Source organism: Sorex araneus, chromosome 7 (assembly GCF_027595985.1).
Source record: "Sorex araneus isolate mSorAra2 chromosome 7, mSorAra2.pri, whole genome shotgun sequence".
NCBI lineage: Eukaryota > Metazoa > Chordata > Mammalia > Eulipotyphla > Soricidae > Sorex > Sorex araneus.
In genome coordinates this window covers 48,525,451-48,549,031 of record NC_073308.1, presented here as the reverse complement: position 1 = coordinate 48,549,031, position 23,581 = coordinate 48,525,451, and the positions used below count along the sequence as shown (strand labels likewise).

Here is a 23,581-nt window from a genome sequence, read left to right as displayed (position 1 = left end):
AAACTCAAGGGATTAGCCTACTTCTTCTGAGTTCATCTTTTATTAGTCCTCCTGAGGTTTACTTGATAAATCTTTTCTATTGTATGTCGTCCATACACCTTTAAGAATTAATCCTTGTTTTACAAGCCCACTGTGTGTCCAGAAGCTAAATTAAAAGAAGTTTGTTTCTTGTGCTATGATTAGCAACTTTCTTGTTGTAATAAGAATACAAATGGAATTCTGTAAGGATTTAAATTTAGATCTCCTTTTCTCTTCCCTGTCTGAGATCCATTTACTGAAAGGAAGATAGAACTAAATGAGATCTCCCTGACAAAACGCTTTTTTCTTCCTAGTGAATATGTAATAATTACTGACTTCTAAAGCTAAAAGATTTCAATCAAGCCTTTCTGAGCAATAGGCTCCTACAGTAATTAAAAGTAATAAATGAGGGGCTGAAGTGATAGTATTGGAGGTAGGGTGCTTGCCTTACACATGGCCAACCTGGGTTCAATCCACGGCATCACATATGGTTTCCTGAGCATTTTGAGGAATGATTGCTTAGTACAAAGCCAGGGGTTATCTGAGCATCTGAGCACTGCTGGTGTAGTCCAAAAACAAAACATTAATTAATTAATTCATTAATTAGTTAAAGAAATAATGATTTTAGCCCAAAGTTCACGGCAGAGCCTGGCAAGCTCCCCGTGGCCTATTCATAAGCCAAATAGAGTAACAATGATGGGTCTCATTCCCCTGACCCTGAAAGAGGCTCCAGTGCAGTACTGTTGGGAAGGACAAGTAAAGAGAGGCTGCTAAAATCTCAGGGCTAGGACAAATGGAGATGTTATTGGCGCCTGCTCAAGCAAATCAATGAACAACGGATGACAGTGATACAGTGACAACCCAAAATTACCATAATTCTTTGAAACAAGGACCAGTAGGAGTAAAAGTAAATGCCACATTTAAAAACAAAATGGCTAAAAGGGCTGAGGCCAGTGGGTATGGGGGCCATAGGCAGTGCCAGGGAAAGACTCAGGTTGGCAGCATGCAAAGCAAACACTCCACTATTACCCAACCCCCTATTTTACTTTTTAACAGAAAGTAACTTTTCTTAATTTGGGGGAGAAGGGCATATCTGGCTACGCTCAGGGCTTATTCCGAGTGTGGTGCTCAGGGTTGTTCCTGGAAGATCGTGGGGGAAGTTGAGGGATCAAGCGCTGACCTCAGACCCCAGCCTCCTGCAAGCAAAGCAGGTGCCCCAGCCTCTTCAGCTATCTCTCCTGCTCCACAGCAGGTGAACTGTCAATAGCCAGTCGGCTTAATTTTTTGGTTTGTTTAGCAAAACTTTCTCCTTTCTCCTAGTTCATTCTGCCTATAAAATCTCTTGCCTTTTTAGGACTCGTGTTTCCCAGCTCATGGATCATTGAATAAAGCCAGGACTATCTTTAAAGTTCAAGTATTTGGGGCCGGGGCCACAAAGGGATGATCACATGCAAAGTAGGCCACAGGGAATAACTTCAAGCACAGAGCTCAGAATATCCCTCAGTAGCACCAGTTTTGGCCCCCAAATCAAAACAAATGAATAAAATTCAAATATTTAACACCATTATTTTCTTCAAATATTCTAACAAATATGTACTGTCACATAATATTTTATTAAATAAATATGCATATAATATTTGTTGGATATTATTTTATTACATATATAGTATTTATTTAATGCTATTTAGTATAGCATATTTTATTAAAACAGCATTAAAATCTAAAGAGAAACTAGGTTCACTTAAAAATGTGAACACAATAGAGATAATTGCTAGATAGCTCAGAAAGATATAAAAAATCCTAATCTTAAAAAATAAATTATTAAAATTTAAGCTTTTTGACATGAAGAATACTTTAAAAAGGCATTCTGGGGGTAGTGATCTGATTTAATGGTAGAATTAAATCAGATTTAATTTAAGTGTAATCAATGCAAATTACACTTGCATGTGTAAGTCTCTAGGTTCCAAATCCTAGCATCACAAAAATAAACAAACAAATAAATCTGTTCACTGGATTTCATGATAAAGTATCAAATACACACACACACACACACACACACACACACACACACACACATGCATACATTAACATTGGTGTTAAAGATAAACTTCTTGGGGCCGAGAGACGTAGTGCCTTGGGTAGGCCTCTTGCCTTGCATGACGCTGACCCAAGACCCATCCCGGGAATTCCATATGGTCCCCTGAGCCCAGCCAGGAGTAATCCCTGGGCACAGAGCCACACCCTGAGCACAACTGGGTGTGGCAAAAACAAACAAACAAAGAAGATTACTTTCTTGCTAGGACACCGCTGAAAGCAATTCTTTCACTGGGTGTGGAAGACAGACCACCAGCCAACCCTTCCTTCCGGTCTCAACTTAGGTGCTTTGCTCTTTCTTTTATTTGGATGTTTAACTCCGGGTTGCTGGGGTTGTTCTGTAGCATGCAAATTTCCTTTCCTTTCCTTTTCTTTTTTTTTCATTGGCGCAGAGTAAGGATGGGGGTGAAGGTTAGGGGTAGGGACATGAGGATAGAGTAGTCTTCTCTCTCTTCTCAATCTCCTTCAAATTAGTACATTTCTGGGACTGAACAGATATAGAGCAGGTAAGGCACTTCAGGATCTTGCCTTGCACCTGGCTGACCGAGGTTCGAACCCAAGCACCCCATATGGTCCCTGGAGCCTGCCAGGAGTGATCCCGGAGTGAAGAGCTAAGAGTAAGCCTTGAGAACTGCCAGATGTGGCTTTAAAATAAAACAATTAATATAAAACATAATATAAAAATTTATGTTTTATATTAATTTGGTATTTAAAAAATCAGATTTGATATGCAATTACATTTTCATAATACATATTTTAAAATAAAGTCATAATGATAAAAGTAAAAATAAATAAATAAAAAAATAAAATAAAACAAGCAAAACAACACAAAACAGAAAAAATAGTACATTTCTTAATAAAGCTATTTTGCTTCGGAACTAAAATAAAGTACTCATCATCCCAATAGCTCTCCATAATTGTATAAATAGTTGTGGCTTCAGTCTCGTTAGACCCATTGGAAACTTCTGTGAGAGTCAAGATCCACCCTGACCCACCACTGATCACACCACCACAGCCATTCATTTCCATCAGCCATGAAGCTAGTATATTGATTAGATCCACCAATTGTTGAAATATTCCTAAAACATCAAAAGTTCAAGTATTAGTTGCATACTAAGCTCAGCAGTAAAGCATTTGCCTTGCATATTGAGGCCTGGATACCTAGAACCACCAAAATAAAATCATTTATAAAAATTATAGTAGGGGTTTATTCTCAATGCTGGAGATTGGTCCACATCTCCCTGCTCCCCCACCCCCACCCCACCCCCCATGCAATGCTCAGGGGTTACTCTTTTCTCTGCAATGCAATCAGGCATTACTCCTAGCAATGCTCATGGGGTGACAAAAATCAAACCCCAGTTGGCCTTGTGCAGGCAAACCCCCTATGCACACTATCCCTCCAGTCTCTAACACATCTTAACTGAAGCTCTGTACTCAAGGCCTTTAACCCTCCTGCAGTAAATTTCTTGAATTAAAAATACTTTCCCATACAGTTATAAGCACACAAGGCTTCTAGCACACACCTTTAACAACATGTTACTAATCTCAAATAGAAGGGCTTAATGGCTCCTGAGTGCAATTCAACAATATTCACACTTTTCTCTAAGAAACCTTTTTTTGTTTCATTTTTAGTGGATTCTTCATAACAAGCAATACAAAACAAATTGCTTCAGTTCTGCTTTGGGGGCAGGATTTGGGATTCAGGATGGAAATATGGTGGTGGGAAGGTATAATTGTGGGATCGGTACTCAAATATTAAATTTAATCAAATATTATGAACAACTTGAGCACTGATGTCCCATTGTTCATTGATTTGCTCGAGCGGGCACCAGTAACGTCTCCATTGTGACACTTGTTACTGTTTTTAGCATATCAAATACGCCATGGGTAGCTTGCCAGTCTGTGCCGTGCGGGTGGGATACTCTTGTTAGCTTGTTGGGCTCTCCGAGAGGGACAGAGGAATAGAACCCGGGTCGGCCACATGCAAGGTAAACACCCCACCCACTGTGCTATCGCTTCAGTCCATGCATCACTTCTCAGCCTTTTGGCTAAGATCAAGTGTAGTATCTGTTCTTATGAACAACTTTATAAAAATAAAATCAAAAATTAAAGAAAAGGATATTTTCCTTTAACAACAACAGGAGTTGAGGGTCAGAGAGATAGCTCAATGGGTTAATGTGTTTGCCTTGCTAAGAGGAAGCCTGGGTTCCATCCTAGTATCACAGGGACCTCCAACCACTGAGGGGAAAGACTCGCTTCTGTTTTTGTTTTTGGTTTGGGGTCACAGCCAGCAGTACTCAGGATTTACTCTCTGCATCAAGGAATCACTCCTGGATGACTTAGAGAACCATATGGGATGCCAGGGATTAAACCCACATCAGTCACATGCAAGGCAATAGCCCTACCCACAGTACTATCTCTCCAGCTCCCTGATGAGAAATACTCTTGACCACGGAGGGAGGAGTTAGTATCTAGTACTACTAGATGTGATCCTGCTGTCCCTACCCATAAACAAGGGTCATCAATATAGTACAGGAATTAAGGTATTTACCTTGCCCACCTTGCATGTCACTGACCCTGGTTCCTTCTCCAACAGCATATATTGGTCCCCTGAGCACTGCCAGGAGTAATCTCTGAACAAAGAGCTAGGAGTAAACCCTAAGCACAGCCAGATGTGGCTCAGACCCCCCACAAAAGTAAAACATATATAAATTCACACAATAATAATGATCCAAGGAGGGCAGGGGACAAAAAGGCCTGGGCTGGGAACTTTGGGTTTGATCTCACCATGGTGTGAGCACTAAGCAATGTCAGAAGCAAGCTCCAAGTACGAAATTTGAAGGAGGGGTCAGAGAGATAGCACAGCTGGTAGGGCACTTGCCTTCCTCACCAGGCGACCCTGGCATTCCATATGGTCCCCTGAGCCCTCCAGGAATGATTCCTGTGTGCAGAGCAAGGAATAAACCCTGAACACCACCAGGTGTGGCCTCAAAACAAAAACAAATAAACTGGAAACAGTCCCAAGCACACTCAGGTCTGGCCTTCAAACGTTTTGCTTTAAAATATTTTGCTTAGTTATGAGGCTAGAGTGATAGTTCAATGGGTAGGGTGTTTGCCTTGTACGTGGCCCACCAGGTTCAACTCCTGGCATCCCATGTGGACCAAGCCCAGGAGGGATGCCTGAATGCAGAGCCAGGAGCAACCCCTGAACACTACCAAGCGTAGCCCCAAAACAAAAGCAGAAATGACCGGTAGATTTGCCTTGCACACGGCAGACCCCATATGGAATGCCGGATAGAACCCAGCATTTCATATGGTTCCCAGAGCCTGGCAGGAATGATTCCTGGGTGCAGAGCCAGAAATAGGGCCTGGTGTGCCCCCTCCCAAAAACAACAACTTTTTTCTTTAATGTAGCAAAAGTCAACCACACTTACTGTTGACAATTTTTGTTTTTCAGTCTGGCAAACTACCCATGGCATATTCGATATGCCAAAAACAGTAACAACAAGTCCCACAATGGAGACGTCACTGGTGCCCGCTCGAGCAAATAGTGAACAACGGGAGGACAGTGCTACAGTGATACAGAAGAGTAACACATTTTTATTAAGAAAAGAGATAGTGCATATCAAAGGCATTTAGCAGAACTGAAAGCAAAAATATACTCCATGGGCGTTGAAGCGAGCTATCCAGAGAGTGTGAGCAGCCTGTGCACAAAGTTTCAAAGACTATTTTAAGTTTAAATATGGAAACAAGGGATGGAGGAATAGCTAAGAGCTGAACGCATGCCTAGCAGGCAGGAGGTGCTCACTCAGTCTCCCATTCCATGACGGCCGGGCACCACCACAAGTTATCCCTAAATACCACTGATATGTCTCAAAACACACACACACACACACACACACACACACACACACACACACACACGGAAACAAGTCAAGTGATCAAAAACTAAATGATTCCAACAACACAATCAAACATTAATCCTCCATAAGGGGAAATATATTTCCTTTATTAACAACATGGACGGAACTGAAGTAGTCACACGAAAAATAAATCAGGACAAAGACTTATGTGTGGGATATAGGAAACAAAGCAAGGGAACAGATCAAGTCAAACAAAAACAAACCCTTGGACTTTAAACACAGAATTGAGGTTACCAGCGGGTAGAGAGTACAGTGGATTGTGAAGGAGGGATATTGGCATTTGGGGAGTGGGCACGATGTGCTGAAGAATCGTGAAACTGTACCTCTAAAACATACAGCATACGGTCTGGTATGAATACGTGATGTACGTTCAACATATAGTAAACCAATGTCAATTGAACAAAGAAAGAAGAAAAGAAAAATTTTTATTATCATCCAACCCACACTAATCAATGCCAGGGCACAATTTGGCAGTCTGCATTTTAGGAACTTTCTCTGAAAAAAACCTGAAATAACCACCAGTCATTTCCTATAAACCCCAGGCAAAAATTTCAGATGCTAGGCTTTGTTTTACATCTTGAGATTATTGAACGAAAGTCAGAAATACAGTACGCTTTGTAGTCATTTTCCGCAATTTCAGAACTACAGATTGTTTGAGAATTTAAATTAGAGAGACAAACAGGATCCATGATAATTGTTTGCTCAGGAATATATGTGCTTTGCTTCAGTAAATTTTGTATGACAAAAATTTATACAAATTTCTTTCAAAAGAAATTTGAAAGAAAAACGTTGTATGCCTTAGGTCTTGCCACCAAGATCCATCTTCCTCTGTGAATATTTTTTTCTTTTCTTTTCTTTCTGTTCCCCCTCCCGCTCCCTTTGGTGAAGCAAAATAGTTTTTATTGAAAATTATTTAGAGGGGCTGGAGCAATCGCACAGCAGGTAGAATGTTTGCCTTGCACGCGACCGACCCAGGTTCGATTTCCAGCATCCCATATGGTCCCCTGAGCACCACCAGGAGTAATTCCTGAGTGCAGAGCCAGGAGTAACCCCTGTGCATCGCCAGGTGTGACCCAAAAAGCAAAAAAAAAAAAAAAAGTTTAGAAAAGGTGTGAGGGTAGAAAAATACGGTTTTCAAGAGAATGCGGGCTTCTCTGGAGTGGAAATAGGCAAGCAAAGAACAGAGAAACAAGCAAGTAATATGTGTGTTCGAGGGAGAACCCGGGCTTGGAGAGCAAGCTAATATGAGTTTTCTTACCTCAAAAAGGTTCCTTAGATGGATTCAATTTGGAAGTTATTAGAGTAATAACCATTGGAGTGCTCGGGACTATATGGGATGCTGAGGATCAAACCCAGGTTAACCACGCGTAGGACACATGCCCTCCCCACTGCACTATCTCTCGAGCCCCCCAAGTCAGATCAATCTAAAGATGGAAAATAGAATTGAAAACATGTTTCCCAAGCCAGCTTAATCTAGAGCCTTTGTGTTTCTGGTGAGTCATTTCCATCATCTTCAACAAAGAGCCAGGTAAACCTTATGGTAACATGATGTTGTTAGGTATAAGGCTGCTAAAGGTGAAGAATGGGGTTGGGAAGGAATCATGGACATTGGTGGAAGGACACTGATACTAGGGGTTAGGGGGGCACAGGGGCATGAAATTGGCACACTGTAGGCCTGAAACTCTATTAACAGTAATGGAAATGATGGTACCTAAATAAAAATTGGGAGGGGAGAGACATGAGACTTTTGCTAGGTGAAGCCTTTTCTACTTTATTACAGTTTCCTGGGCAACCCTCTAAAGTAGGTTCATCACCCAGTTGCCACAGACTTCCTCTTGATATACATACTCATACATATAAGTTTGAAGAACATTCATTTGGAGGGAGGGTTGGAGGGGGGGTATTCCCCACCTGCACCCCATGACTATCTGTTTGTACTCCGAACACTTCTTTCATTTTTGTAAATGTGTCGGTTATTCAACAGCCTATAATTAGATGCTTATAATTTTGAAAGAATATTATTTTGTAGCTGTACAAATATGCAGTTGAAGAATACCTCTCCTTAAGACATGTTACTTTGGTATGTGGATTAATTCAAGTTAATCAAGGCCTTGCTAACTCGAGAGAAGTTCTTTGCCACTCCCTTAACAACCCAAAGGGATGAAACCTTGGGGATGTGCCTCCCATTTAGAGTTGTATCCAGAAACAACCTTTCTATCAGAGAAATCTCAATACCAGCGCAAAACTGATTCCAAGCATCTGGTCATGGGTATCTGTCTTCTCACCTTGAAGTTCCAGCACCCCATTTCTAGCTCAGGAAAAATATCATTTAATATTTAGTCTGATTTACTTTCAAATCTACGTCCATGTACATTTTTCCATGCATAGGTACTTCAATTCATTCTTTTCTCCTCCTAATTTTTCTGAGGTTAATTTGGTTGCTTCATCTTTTGAGAAGAACCGAGAGGAGTGGGAAATTTTCTCTCCACTAATACAGAGTATGCAAAAGTTCACTCTGAGGAATTTATCCTAAAGAAATACAGCACATGGGCACAAAGATGTTTTATGAAGATGATCGTTATGGTAATATTCATGAGAGCTAAATTGAAAACATGTAAAATATGCAAACTTTGGAAATTATTAGAATAAGTCATGACCCAAACACAGAAACCTCTGGAGAAACACAAATGTGCTACGGCACTTAAGAAAAGACCATCTCATTCTTGGTGGAAGAAAAGGTCACTTTGGCAGCAGAATGCTCCTCTATACTCCTGATCCTGGCCCATGCCTTGCCAGCTAGAAAACCATTCTGTAGTCATGGTTTAGAAAGATACAGGATGGGCTGGAGAGATAGTACAGTGGGAAGGATACTTACTTGGCACATACCCAACCCAGTTTTGATCCCTGGTGTTGCATATGGTCCAATACATTCTACCAGGAGTGATCCCTGAGCACAGAGCCCTGAGCACAATTTAGTGTGACCCCCAAACCAAAAATTAAATTAAGACACTGGAAACCCATCCATGGCAAAAAAAATATGCATTTCACCAAGTTGAAATAACTCTAAAGAGGGGAGAGCGCTCAAATGTCTAGACTATGGCCCTGGATTGAATTCTTGGCACTGTATGGTCTCCTGAGCATCAGCAGAGTGGCCTGAGGAGGGGCAGGGGAGGGGTACGATGTCAGCAGTGGGTGGACCAAGTATCACTGGGAATGGTCCTGGGTCCACTGAGCACTGCTTGAGAGACCACAAAAAATAGAATCAAATAACTAGTGCGAATCAGGTGCCAAGGGAAATTTTTGACGGTTTGTGCTGACTTGAAGAGACACGCCGGAAATCAATCTGAAAGTAAAAGGCTCTGCTCCAATGCCCGCCATGGAGTGCAAGTTTGGAGAAGATGGATCGTTTCAGATGAAGGATGATGCAAACCACTCAATGATTAGCACAGCCCTTCCAAGACTGTTAAGCAGATTCTTTCCTTTCCCTGTCTAGAGCGAGAAATTGAGGTTGAAATCACAATTTAAGATGCTGAACTCAACTTTGCAGTAAGTTAACAATCAGTGTGTTTTTTTTTTAAATTTTTTATTGAGTCACCATGTGGAAAGTTACAAAGTTTTCAGGTTTAAATCTCAATTATACAATGCTCGAATATCCATCCCTTCACCAGTGCTCATATTCCACCACCAAGAATCCCAGTATAGCTCCACCCCGCCCCCTCACACCCCTAACCCCCCCACGCCCCTAGCCCCCCAACCCTAAGCCCCCCCCCCGCCTGTGTAACTAATAAATTTCACTTTACTTTCACTTTGATTGCATACAATATTTCAACAAAACTCACTATTATTGTTTGGAGAGTCTCTCCCTTAAAGTCAGACCTGCTGAAAAGGAAGCATTAGATAATTTGTTTTCCATTGCTGAGGATGAAGAGGTATGAGGTCGAGTGACCACACTTAGCGGCCTCTCAGTTTTGGGTTTCTGTATTTTAGTATTTTAGTAACTAAGTCCAGAGAGATATCTGCCAGAAGTTGCATCGTTGCCAACTTGTACTTCTCAGTTACATTATATTCCACATATGAGTGCAATCTTTCTATGTCTGTCTCTTTCTTTCTGACTCATTTCACTCAACATGATACTTTCCATGTTGATCCATTTATATGCAAATTTCATGACTTCATGTTTTCTGACAGCTACATAGTATTCCATTGTGTAGATGTAATCAGTGTGTTTTAAACATGATTAACTAAGGGTCAGAGTATACAGTAGGTAAGGTGTTTGCCTTTCATGCATCCGACCCACTCAATTTCCAGCACCCCATAGGGTCCCCCGAGCCCACCAGGAATGATCCCTGTATGCAGAGCCAGAAGGACGTCCTGAGCACTGCTGGGTGCAGCCCAAAATCCAGGTTATAATTTATTGGACTTGAAATAGTTGAACATATATAATTTCATTGAACAGGATTATAATGTATTGAACATTTATTGAACACATACATTCCCAGCTTATTAAAACGTTTAATGTGATCTTTTTAAAAAATAAATAATTATTAAAATGTTTAATATGGTCTTTTTAAAAAATAAATACTTGTCATTGGGCAGAGAAATAGTACAGGAAGCTCTTGCTTCACATGCAGTTGCATGGCCTAGACCCTGGTTCCAACAGCCAGCACTGCACACGGTCCTCTGTCTGAGCATGCCTCGGATCACTCCAGAGCACAAAACCAGGGTGGCCCCTGAATAATGCTGAGTTGTGGCCCACCCTCTCTCTGCAAAAACATGTTTGCCGAAGTCAAAATAGGGTGCGTTTTGTTGTTGTTTGCCACATTAGTAATGCTCAGGGCTTTCTCTTGGCTCTGCACTCAGAGATCATTCCAACACTTCTGGTGGGCTCAAAAGACCATATGGGGTGCCAGGGATCAACCCCCAGTTGGCCACTTATAAGACAAGCAACCTGCCCACTGTACTATCATTGCAGCCTAGGATGCAATTTATTAAAACACTGATTGCAACTGTCTCGAGCAGGAGTGAATATAGCTCAGCACTTGTTTTACATGGGCGATGCCCTGGGTTTGATGGCAGGCACTGCACTTGATTCCAAGCACTGCAAAAGAAAAGGGGAAGGTGAGAGAGATAGTTCAATGGGCTGATGCATGCGCTGTAAGCCAGGGGCTCCGGTTCTGAGCATGGCATAGTCTGAGCACTGCAGGGGATGGAGGAGGGTGGGAGGGAAGGGGGGAAACATCCTTGAGTAGGATCTGGGAGCAGAGAGCAGTCCCTGAGCATTGCCAGGTGTGGCTTATAAACAAAAAAGGTATTTTCTCTAAGTGATGAAATTTCTGTTGATTTTGTTTTTCATTTTTAATATATTTTATTTTTAATAAAATAATGCAAACTCATGTTGTGTGTGTTACTCACGGCCTCACACATGCAAGTATTCTACAACTGAGCTTATTCTTTTTGTTGTTTTTTTGTTTGTTTTTGTTGTTGTCGTTGTTGTTGTTTTGGGGTTGTTGTTTTTTTCTTTTTGGATCACACCCAGCGATGCACAGGGGTTACTCCTGGCTCTGCACTCAGGAATTACTCCTGGCGATGCCCAGTGGACCATATGGGATGCTGGGAATCAAACCTGGGTTGGCTGAGTGCAAGGCAAACACCCTACCTGCTATGCTAATCGGTCCAGCCCCTGAGTTTATTATTGACTACACACACACATCTCTTTTTTCAGTGCCTGGAATCAAACCCAGAACCTCACTTTTATTGTGGTGCTCACAAGGAGTAAGACCTTTTGTTGTGGTGCTCACCCATATTGCTCACTGGGCCAAGGACCATGGAAAGCTGAGCTGGTAGGCTCAAATACCAGAGCTAGCAGGATCACTGTTGACGGATGTTAAATTATAGGGGTTATACCATTGGTACATGATAGTGCTGAGCCTAGCAGTGCTCTGGAGTCACCAGGGCCATAGGAGTGGGGAAGGATGGGATTTGGAGAGTAATGTAGGCCTGGAGACAGAACACATTAGTTATATCCACTACCACTGAGTTGTGTCCTGACTTCCAGCCCAAGTTTTATTTTTTAGCAAATTATATCAATATTTTATTGCATAAAATATATGCAATGAAGGTCATTCATTATTCACTGAGAAGAGATTAGTTGTGTGATGATTTAAAAAAAGTTATTTAGCACTGCTCTGTAGCACTGTTGTCCCGTTGTTCATGGATTTGCTAGAGTGGGCAGCAGTAATGTCTCCATTGTGACGCTTGTCGTTACTGTTTTTGGCATATCGAATAAGCCACAGGTAGCTTGCCAGGTTCTGCCGTGCAGGTGAGATACTCTGAGAAGCTTGCTGGGCTCTCTGAGAGGGACGGAGGAATCAAACCCGGGTCGGCCAGGGCAAGGCAAACACCCTATGACTCCAGTCCTTTTAGAATGTTTATTTACCTGTAATTAGTTTTTAGGTAATCCACTAGAAGCTGGGAAGTGACTATGGTGGAGTTTGGGCAGAGGAAGCTCAACAGGATGAGCATATATTTGCATGCAGGAGACCCAGTTTGATCCTCAGAATCTCACTGTCCCTCTCCCGCCTGCCGGCTTCCAAGCATTATAAGATGTGATCCTTCTACATAAAAGCATAGTGATCATTTTCAACCAATTCTCCTTTGGTTTATGTTTTTAATAATAACAAGTCAAGGAATCAGAGAGACAGTACAGTGGGGAGGGCTTTTGCCTTGCAGGGGGCCAATGGGGTCCCATCCCTGGCATCCCATATGGTCACCCCATGCACTACCAGAAGTAATTCCTGAGTGAGAGTCAGGAGTAAACTCTGAGCATCTTCAGGTGTAGCCTCCAAAAATAAATTTAAAAATTTTTAAATCATAAAAGATAAAGTGTTCAAAAGAAAATGAGGAATCAGAGAAAAGGGTTTTTTTTCTTCTTCTTTTAGGCAACTCTTAAACATTTTTGTATTAAAGAAGATAAATAAGATGGTAGGCTGGAGGGTCGGAGCGATAGTACAGTGGGTACGGCATTTGTCTTGCACACAGCCAATCCAGGTTCAATCCCCCGCATCCCATATGGTCCCCCAAGCACCACCAGGAGTGATTCCTGAGTGCAGAGCCAGGAGTAAGCCCTGAGCACCGCCAGATGTGGCCCCCAAACCAAATTAATTAATTAATTGATTTTTTAAAAAGATGGTAGCTGGAGGATACCTGAGCTCCAATGAGAATTACATGTGTGTGTGTGTGTGTGTGTGTGTGTGTGTGTGTGTGTGTGTGTGCATAAGAGAGAGAGAGAGAGAAAGAGAGAGAGAGAGAGAGAGAGAGAGAAACAAGGTAGTTTTTATTAAGTGAAAGTTACTTAGAAAGATGTAAGGGGAGAAAAGGAGATATATTTCAAGAAATAACATGGCCACTCTAGAGTGTGTGTGTGGGGGGAATCACAAGCAAAGAGACATAGAGATAGAGAACACAGGCTTGTAGAGCAAAGCCCAAAGAGAATGTTTAAAGTGTGAGAAATTATAGCACTTGCAAATAATCTAGGCAAGTGGGGAAGTGGGGGAGAGGAAAACAATGCAGAAGAGATTAAGTACCAATGCTGAGCAGATAAATATGAGTGAGGGAGGAAGAGGATTTATATGCAAGCAGAATGTCAAGAAAAAAGACAGAAGACAAGGAAAAGACCTGCGATGCTAGAGACTTTAATGCCTCTAAAAGGAACAGGATACCTTCAAAGGGTTTTAAGAAGAGAAGTGGTATGTTAGATAATAACCAGGTATTCAAGATGGGATTTAATTTACAACCTGAATTGGCTGTTTCTGTTCGGTCTTTGGTATTTCTTATACTGCATCAAAACCTAAAGGACTCAAGTGAATACCTTTGGATAGAGTTTTACATCTTTTTGGAAGTACTTTCAAGAGAAAAAAATATAGTCAGACTCAGAAAAGGGTATCAACAATAATTATTGCATAAGGGCCATTTTTTTAAGTGCATGTTTCATTCATACCTTAGTATAGGTAAAATATTTTGCCATTGCTTTAAGTTGCATTTACTTAACTATTTATGGTGTTAGGCCTCAAACCCAGGGGCTCACACACACCGGAAGCATATACTCTACAACTGAGCGATATTCCCAGCCCCTATTTAACTTCCAAGGGTAAATATTTCCATGCATGTACTTGCCTTATATATTTCTTTTCCTCTATATTGTTAGCAAACTTTAATGAGGTTGAAAGTAAAGTTGTTACTCAATATGTTTTAAGAAGTTGCTTTCAGTAATGGAAAAAAATCTTGATTATTTATTTTCAGCCTAGAATTTCTTTGCAAACATCCCAGGTGTTTATTTTTATAAAGAGTCCCTTTATTTCATCTTGTTTCTTCTCCTATTTCTTTATTATTTTTTATTTTTTTAAATTAAAAAAATTATTTATTTAGTTTCCCCCCTATTCTTAGACTGTTTAGGTATAAGGAGAACAGTATTGAATGTTTGAAAGGTAATAATCACCTAGAACATTTTCCCTTTGCAAATACCCTCTCTAAGATTTTAAAACTATGTCCTATACACTTTTTTAATGTGACACTAAAATCTTCATTATGGGAGCCCGAGGAAAGCACAGGAGCTAATCTGCTTGGCTCGCATGTGTCTGCCATGGTGCTCTAGCATTTGTTCTCAGTTACTGTGCCTGTTGGGGTTGCACCTGTTCTTTGGTGCTTACACATACCTGATAGTACACTTATCAATACGCAATAAAAATAACTAATGAGGGGATGGAGCAAAAGTACAAGTAGGGCGCTAGCAGGTAGGGCCGGTCTGGGTTGGATCCCTGGCACCTGATATGGTCCCCCAAGTCTCCCAGGAGTGATCCCTGAGCACTACTGGGTATGACCCAAAGATGCAGAGTTCTGGGGCTGGAGCAATAGCACAGCGGGTAGGGCATTCGTCTTGCACGCAGCCGACCTGGGTTGGATTCCCAGAATCCCATATGGTCCTCTGAGCATCGCCAGGAGTAATTCCTGAGTGCATGAGCCAGGAGTAACCCCTGTGCATCATCAGGTGTGACCCAAAAAAGAAAAAAAAAAAGATGCAGAGTTCTGTCTTCTCCCCCCAAGCAAGAAATTCAAGCAAGAAATGATTGAATACCACCTAGACATTCTACAACTCAATTTTATTTTAAGAGGTGAGGGAAAAGATCGACACTTGTAGTACTTCTAGTATTCCAAACAGTGCACGCTGCCTTTGAGCTACCTTTCTAGCCCTCAACTCTTTCACTATTACTCAAAAATGCACGAGATTCCACATGCTAAGGGTTCAGTCCACTTGGACCTCTATTTAGTAAGTGGACACAGTTGAATAATACATAGTTGGATTTCCTCATATTTGTGATTCTTCAACTTCTTCCACTCAGGACCCCATTTTTGCCCAAGAATTGCTACATGGGTAAGTGCTGCCAGAAAAAAAATGGATTCCTTTAGTCAGAGAACTCCTATATTTTTAAGTTCAAGATTTTACTTATCTTTAACTTATGGGCTCTGCCTCCATTTTTAAAAAGTACATAAATTCCTGGGACTGGACAGATAGAAACAGGTAGCATGCTTCTCTTACACACAGCTGACCTGGTTTTGATCCCAGGAACTCCATGCGGTTCCCCAGTACTATCAGGAGTGATTCTTCACAGCAGAGCCAGATATAACTCCTGAGCACTGTTTGGGTGTGTCCCCAACTAATTTTTTTTTAATTTTTAAATCACATAACTTTAATTTCTGCATTTACCATTACATTGTCCTTCAGATGCTACTGGGGGTTCCATAGTAATTACATCTGGCCTGAGGTTAATCCAGGATAATCTCCCCTTCTAAAGACATTTAGTTTAGTGGCTAGAGATGTGGGTCAGGTGACAAGCATGTGCCAGGCCCTTGGAATAATAACGGACACTGCATTGGACTCGAATCCAATTACAGTGTGATCTCCACAGCAGTATTTTTTAAATGATCTTTAGTTTATACCTGGAAACTCCTAAGAAAGTTTTCTTAAACAGCAGAGAGATAGTACAGCACCTAGGGTACTTGCCTTGCACACAGACAACCTAAATTCCATCCTCAACACTCCATATGGTCCCCCGAGTAAGAGCCCCTCCAAGGAGAAATTCCTGAGCCCCGTTGTTGTGTCCCCAAAACAAACCAAAAAAGAAAATTGTCTTATTTCTAGTTTACTAAGTCATTTTCTTGTTTTCCAGTAATAGGTGGTATAAGCTTTTTCCACACAATGCCAAATTTCTTAAACTAGGGTCGTGGCCCCATAAAGGTGTTGTTTCACTAAATATGGGCAGTCATGGGAAATTCTGGCTACAGTAAAAGGTTTCTGAATGCACAACCACCAAAAATTTATTTAAAATCAACCATGTAAAGGAATGAATCCATGGATGTTTCTCACAGGACTTACCCATGCAGCAATTTTTGGGCAAAATGGGGCCCTGAGCGGAAGAAGTTGAAGAAGCATAGAAATGAGGAAACCCAACTATGTATTACTCAACTGTGTCAGCTTACTAAGTAGAGGTCCAAGTGGAAAAACACTGGGACAGAGGCATTAGTTGTGACAGTAAAGAACTTTGCCAGGGATGTAGCTGAGTAGTAGAGCACAAACCTTGCAAATGTGAGTTCCTGAACTCCATCCTCAGCACCCGAGAAGGGAGCCAGGGTGTGAATGAACACAGGATGAACTCCTAAAGTCTGTGAAAGATTTAATTTTCTGAAGGGGATGGACAAATATTTGATTAAGGAGTAAAAAAGCACTGTAGCACTGTCACTGTCATCCCGTTGTTCATCGATTTGCTTGAGCAGGCACCAGTAACATCTCCATTGTGAGACTTGTTGTTACTGTTTTTGGCATATGGAATACGCCACGGGTAGCTTGCCAGGCTCTGCCGTGCAGGCTATATACTCTCAGTAGCTTGCTGGGCTCTCTGAGAGGGGAGGAGGAATCGAACCCGGGTTGGCTGCGTGCAAGGCAAATGCCCTACCTCTGTACTATCACTCCAGTCCCAAGGAGTAAAAAAGAGTCAGAGAAATTTTGCTGTTTTGTGAGAAAGCAACCTGAATATGTTTATACTCTTGAGAAACTAGTAAAGAAAATGGAAACTGGAGGCTGGAAAGATAGTACAGTATAAGTTATAGAAGACCCAAGTCAAACTCCATCATTGTGAATGGTCCCTTAAGCACCAACACAAGTGACCCGTGAGCACTGTCAGGAATAAGCCCTGAGCACCATCAAGGTGTGGCTCCTAAACAAAAACAAACCAGAAAAAGGATAGAACATAGAAGGGCACAGAGAATAGGTGCGGAGCAATCAACAGGGCATGGCTGTAGCACAACTTATTGATCTCAGAAGTTTTCAGTTAATATTCCAAATTAATGAATGGCTGTGTTGAAGAAACAATTAAACATCAAGGACAGTCCCCTATAGCTTCTGGATCTCAGTCCTCATCCTCCAGGATGATATAGTCCTTAGAAACATAGAATCACAAGGGCTGGAAAGATACTACAGGAGTAAGGTGTTTGTCCTGCACCCTCACACCCCAGTTTGAATCTCTAGAATCATACATTTCCCAAGCAATGCAAAAAGTTCATTCCTGAGCACAGGGACAGAAATAGCACTTAAGCACCTCCAGGTATGGCTCAATTCCTCCCCACTCCGCAAAAAAATAAAAATAAAAACCCTACCACGTTTGTTGCAGCATTATTTACAATTATTCCTATTCAGTGTGGAAACAATCTAAATGACAATTGACAGACGAATGCTAAATTATAGCATTGTTTTAAAATGAAAACTTTTAGTCTTGAAAATGGAAATTCTACTCAATGGCCACAAAATGCTACTCAAGAGATATCTGCACACCTGTGTTCACTGCAACACTATTCATAACAGCCAAAATTTGGAAACAACTCAAGTACGCAAGTACAAATCACAGTGCTTAATTTTTTGTTTGTTTGTTTTGTTTCTTTGAGCCACATGCAGTGGTTTCTCATTTCTCTGGGCTGGGAACTCAGGAATCACTCCTTGTGGTGCCTGGGGAAAACTTTAGGATGCTGGAGATTGAACGCAGGTCAGCCATATACAAGACAAATGCCCTACCCACTGTATTAACACCCTGGCCCTAAATTTCTTTAAATAAATGGAAATTTTGCCAGATCTGACAACAGAGATAAGAGACTTTGCAGTCACAGAACATAAACTGTGATTCCAATTATGAGATCATTAAAACAGCCTTTGCTCACGAAAACATAGAATTATGATTGTCTCATGCTGTAGGAGAGGAATCAAGAAGAATGACAATTCTGTCATTCAAAATTAACAATCTCTGGAGATCTACTATTCAACATTGTGCCTCTAGTTGAATCCACTCACAATATTGCTTTATATTGCACGATCCTGAAAAAAATCTGTTAAGAGATAGATTTATGTTAAGTTTTCTTACCACAGACAGGGGTTAAAAAACATGTATTGCCATTTTATGTTGAGTGCCAGGGACTGAAGTCATGTATGTGTGTACTCTGCCACTAAGCTACTTTCCTGGTGCTGCCACAATATATTTGTTCACCGTATTTCACTAAGCATTCTGTTGCAATTCATTTTTTGTTGTGGTAGTGGTTGTTGTTGTTCTTTGCTTCTTGGGCAACATCTGGCAGTGCTTAGAGGCTCAGTGCTCAGAGGCTGTCCCCAGCGGGCTCAGGGGACCATGCAGTGCACTCACAGTGCAGGGCTCGAACCCTGGCCTCCAGCACACAAATCATGCATTCTGCCCGTTGAGCAATCTCTTTGAACCTAAAAACAATATTTTCTAAAGTAAAGACAATAATTGAAAAATTAAAGCACTTTTCCACTAGTTCCCTCCCGCCCCCCTTATATGGAGGGTATCATACATGAGACATGTATGCTACCGCTAAACTCCATTCTAAGTCCAGGAAGTACTTTCCTTTGCTCTGATAATTCTAGGTTTACCAAAAGGTAAAATCTTTAATAATCATAAAGGAAAAAAATTATAAAGAATTTTCCTTTTCCCTATATCCATATAGAAAACAAAATGAGAAACACCAAACATTCCACTGAACAATAAACTCCCCCAAATAATTCAATTTGAAAAAAAATTAACAAACTATAATGGGAAATATGACTAAGGACAGCATCATAAATATAAAAATCATTTTAAAGAGCTTCCCGTTCTTATATCTTATGTAACAAAATTTGAAGAACGAGCCAAAATTCCCGTGGAGCAGTAACTTCTAGAATAATCAATTTGAAAAAAAAATTAACAAAACACAAGGAGCATGGCTAAGGCCACCATTACCTCCTCAAGGGCTAGAAAAGTCCCCCCATCCTTGACAAGGGAAGGGAGGTGAGAGCTGGTGCTCTTTGACCTTCAGAGGCACCAGCGGGGGAACATCTAGGATGACTCTATCACAGCATTCTCCCCGCTATAAATTCTCAGAAAGAGCAGTTTAAATACCAGACTTTTATTGAAGGTGATCAAATAAGACCACCCCATGATTCTCAGCGTCAGTCTCACCGCAGCCAGCTCTGGCATGCAGATTATTGAGCTGAGAACAATGACAGGGCCCTTAAATTAAAGAGAAGCCATTGTCCCTCCCCAAACAGAAGAAACTACCACTCCCTAATCCTTTATCCTTCCCCCTATTCAAAATGATCACCACTTCCGAAATCAGGGCTTCCCCCACCTCCCCACTTTCCCCCACCCCCAACCCTACCTACAAGGAAGCGGATAACTGCTCCCTAAACAAACCCTCTTAAGTGGAGACCCCCCCCACTTCTCCTCAGCACCTATCCCCAGCATTGTAGATAGAAATTTCTTTCTAACCTATGATGGGTGGGATTTGAATAATCATTTTAGCTTCCCTCTGTTCAACAGTTTTAGGCCTTTGGCTGACTCATCCATCCCTAGGAGTATCCAGAGTGCAGATTTTCGCAGGTGCAGAGACTTTTGCAAGTAGCTTCCCCCTCCTCTGCAAGCTAGCACATAAATAAATGCAAGCATCCTCAATCGTTAGCAATTTATTTTATTCTTTGTAAGTCACTTTTATTTATATTATACCATGAAAACTGCTGGGGGAGGGGGAAGAAGGAAAAGAAAAGCCAAAACATTCATACAGGATTGAAGATCACCAAACTAAAACAAGACATTTCTCAACGGTAAGAAATTTGCCAAGTCTGCTATCCAGTACTGCAACGGGTCAGAGTTTCTAGACGTCTACCAAAGTCCGGTGCCAAATTCCAGTTCTCTGCTTCAGGGAGCAAAGTTCACAGGTAAAGGTCAGGAAAATCACCCAGGCCATTAATAGTGTCCCTCCAGCCACAGGAGGCCCCCCCCACGACTTTGCTCAGCTGCCCTTACAAAACCCTGTAGACGATAAAAAAAAAAAACCGAGTGAATACCTTTGGTGACAGCCATGTGGGAGGTCTAAGTCACTTTGGAACAATCAGGAGTGAACCAGGTCCCAAGGTTTCACTGGTCGTCTCCACCCTGGCCGTACAATTGGTGCCGTTTCACCAGGGTGCACTCGCCCCCTTCCTGGGGGTCCAGGTTGTAAATGTATAAATGCCCGTCGGAAGAAGCCACCAGCAACCGGGGCATCTTCTGAATGGTGGCCACCGAGCAGATATTCCTATGGCCACCGCAGGGCAGGTGGGCGGTGGCGAAGGCCCTGTCCTGGTGGAAGACCTCGGTGACCTGCGAAGGCAGGTAGAGGGTGGAGGCCAGGAGGGCTTTCCCGAAGTAGCCGAGCCACGTGGTGGCCTCCTCCTCCCGGCGCGCCTCGGCCTCCGTCGGGAGCTTGAAGACGTGCACCGTCTCGGTGTTGCTGGACGCCGCCAGGAAGGCGCCGTCCCCGCTGAAGGCCAGCGAGTGGATGGTGACGCACCTCTTGAGGCCCCTCCGGAACTCGTGGAGCTTCTGTCCCCAGGGGACGGAGAACACCCGGATGACAGTCCCCTTTTCGGACGCCGTGGCCAGCTGGGTGCCGCTGCGGTCAAAGGCCAGCGCGGCCAGGGGGCTGTCGTGCGCCAGGATGGTGCCGGAGGCCCTCAGGAGCGCCGTGTCGAAGACCTGCACGTTGCCGAAGCTGGCACTGCCCACGTAGGCCAGGGCGCTGCCGCCCGGCGACAGCGCGCACACGCCCGCGGGGTTGGGGGGCGTCTCCTTGATCACGTGCAGCAGCCTCAGGTCGCGCAGGCCGTAGAGAAAGAGGCACTGCTCCAGGCACACGAGCAGCCGCTGCGCGCTGGCCCGCACGGCCAGGACGCTGGTGGAGAAGTGGAAGGAGCAGCACTCGAGGCCGCGCGGGAGGTGGCGGATGCTGAGCTTGCGCGGCGCCTTGAGGCTCACCAGGGCCACGGCGCCCGCCAGGCCCGCGAAGAGCGGCTCCACGATGCCCACGTCCTCGAGCTCGCGGCACTCGTGGAACACTTCCAGCCGCTCCACGGACGGCAGGGACAAGATGGAGTAGCCCGACGTCCTGCCCGTCACCAGGGACCACTTGGCCGCAGGGGGCCAGGACTCCTCGGGGCTCCTCTCCGCCGCCTCCGCCGGGGTGGTCGCGGCCCTGTGGAAGTTGGCGTAGAGCAGCTGGCCTGGGCCGGCGTCCCCCGGGCCCTGCAGGTTCATGGTGGCCCCTGGGGGGTGGGGGTGGGGGGTGAGCAGTCGAACTACGGCTGTGGGGCCGGGCTCCCGCGGGTGGGCGCTCACGGGGGTGCTGCTGCGGCCTGGATGTCTGCCCGGATGCTCAGGCCCCGGTGCTCAGGTCGGCCCAGGATCAACTGCCACCCCAGGGCCCGGCTGCTCGGCTTTATAGCCCGGCGGCCCGGTGGTGCCCTGCGCGCCTGCGCCGCCCCGCCCCCTGGACACAGCCAGTGAAGACGATTTTTGTTGCACAGTAGAGAATAGTGTGTATGGTGGTGGGGGAGGGGTGGAGGAGTTCGTTTTAAATGGGAAAGGGATTCCTTTATTTTTTTTTTTTTTTGGCTTTTGGGGGGTCACACCCGGTGATGATGCTCAGGGAGTCCCCCTGGCTCTGCACTCTGCACACCAATCCTGGCCATGCTCGGAGGACCATATGGGATGCTGGAGATGGAACCTGGGTGGGCCTCGTGCTCAGCTCTACCCCCAACCCTGACCCCTGCTGTCGCTCAGGCCCTGGGGATTTTTAATGACTTGTGAAAAGGAGAAGAAAAAAAAATCTATATTCTTATCTTTTAAAGATCACGTGTTGGTAGCATAGTTGCAAGTAGAGACATACTATATGCGTTATATGTGCTCACTTTTCAACAATAAGGGATTAGAGTCCACGGTCTACTTCAATGTTTTTAAAAAGAAACGTATTTCTCTTTGTACTCAGGGATCATTTCTGGCAGGGCTCTGGGGACCGTATGGGATACCAGGGATCCAACTCAGGTCAGCCACATGCAAAACAAGAGCCTTAGCCGCTGCGCGATCACTCTGGTTCTCCTATTCATCTTTTCATAAGTGTAGACATTCAGGCCCGTGTGCATTGCCACATTTTTTTTTTTTTTGCAGTAGTCAAGATAAGGAAACAGTTCAAGTGTGCTTTGGTAGACCAACAAATAAAATGATACTGTCAACTGTCATCCCGTTGCTCATTGATTTGTTCGAGCGGGCACCAGTAACATCTCTCATTGAGAGACTTTTTGTTACTGTTTTTGGCATATCCAATATACACGAGTGGCTTGCCAGGCTCTGCCGCTTGGGCTCGATACTCTCGGTAGCTTGCCGGGCTCTTCAAGAGGGGCAGAGGAATCAAACACGGGTCGGCTTCGTGAAAGGCGACCACCCAACCAATGTGCTATTGTTCCAACCCAAAATGATATATACATACATATATATATATATACACACATATGTATACATATGCATACACATACACACATATATAACATACATAAACATTATCCAACCACACACAAAAATAAAAAGAATGAAAATGTCATCTGAGACAGTATGGAGATAGTATGGACACACTTTGAAGATATAGTATTAAAAGAAACAAGATGGACAAAGAAAGAAAGGAGTGGCTGGCTATTGACGGAGGGGACAGATTGAAAAAGATAAGAGCAGATTCAGAAACAGGAAAAGAGGTAGATCAAATGCTGGACAAACTTTGTTGGACTAGAGAAAAACCCAAACCAAAGAACATCCAAATTACAATGTGTTTTCTTTGATGTTGTCATTGTGGGGTTTTTGTTTGTTTATTTGTTTTTTTTTTTTTGCTTTTTTGGGTCACACCCAGGGTAACACCCAGGGATTCTCAGAAATTACTCCTGGCTCTACACTCAGGAATTACTCCTGGTGGTGCTCAATGAACCGATGGGATGCCCGGGATCGAACCTGGGTTGGCCACATGCAAGGCATATGCCCTACCCGCTGTACTATCACTCTGGCTCCTAAATTATAATCTTTTAAAAATTACAAGAGGTACTGCATGCTATCGATGGCAATGCTAATGGGAAATTCCTGAAAGGAGGAGTCTCAAGT

The 23,581-nt window shown here is 43.2% G+C and overlaps 1 protein-coding gene and 1 pseudogene across 1 annotated transcript; one reads left to right on the top strand and one right to left on the bottom strand.

Moving 5' to 3' along the window:
• The first annotated feature begins 4,140 nt into the window (after positions 1 to 4,140).
• LOC129406717 (U2 spliceosomal RNA) lies at positions 4,141 to 4,239 on the top strand (annotated as a pseudogene).
• Positions 4,240 to 20,539: 16,300 nt separating this feature from the next.
• Positions 20,540 to 21,697, bottom strand: LOC101536838 (WD repeat domain phosphoinositide-interacting protein 2-like). Its single transcript, XM_055144241.1, has one exon. The coding sequence runs from the start codon at positions 21,695 to 21,697 to the stop codon at positions 20,540 to 20,542; it is 1,158 nt and encodes a 385-aa protein (XP_055000216.1).
• Positions 21,698 to 23,581: the final 1,884 nt, after the last annotated feature.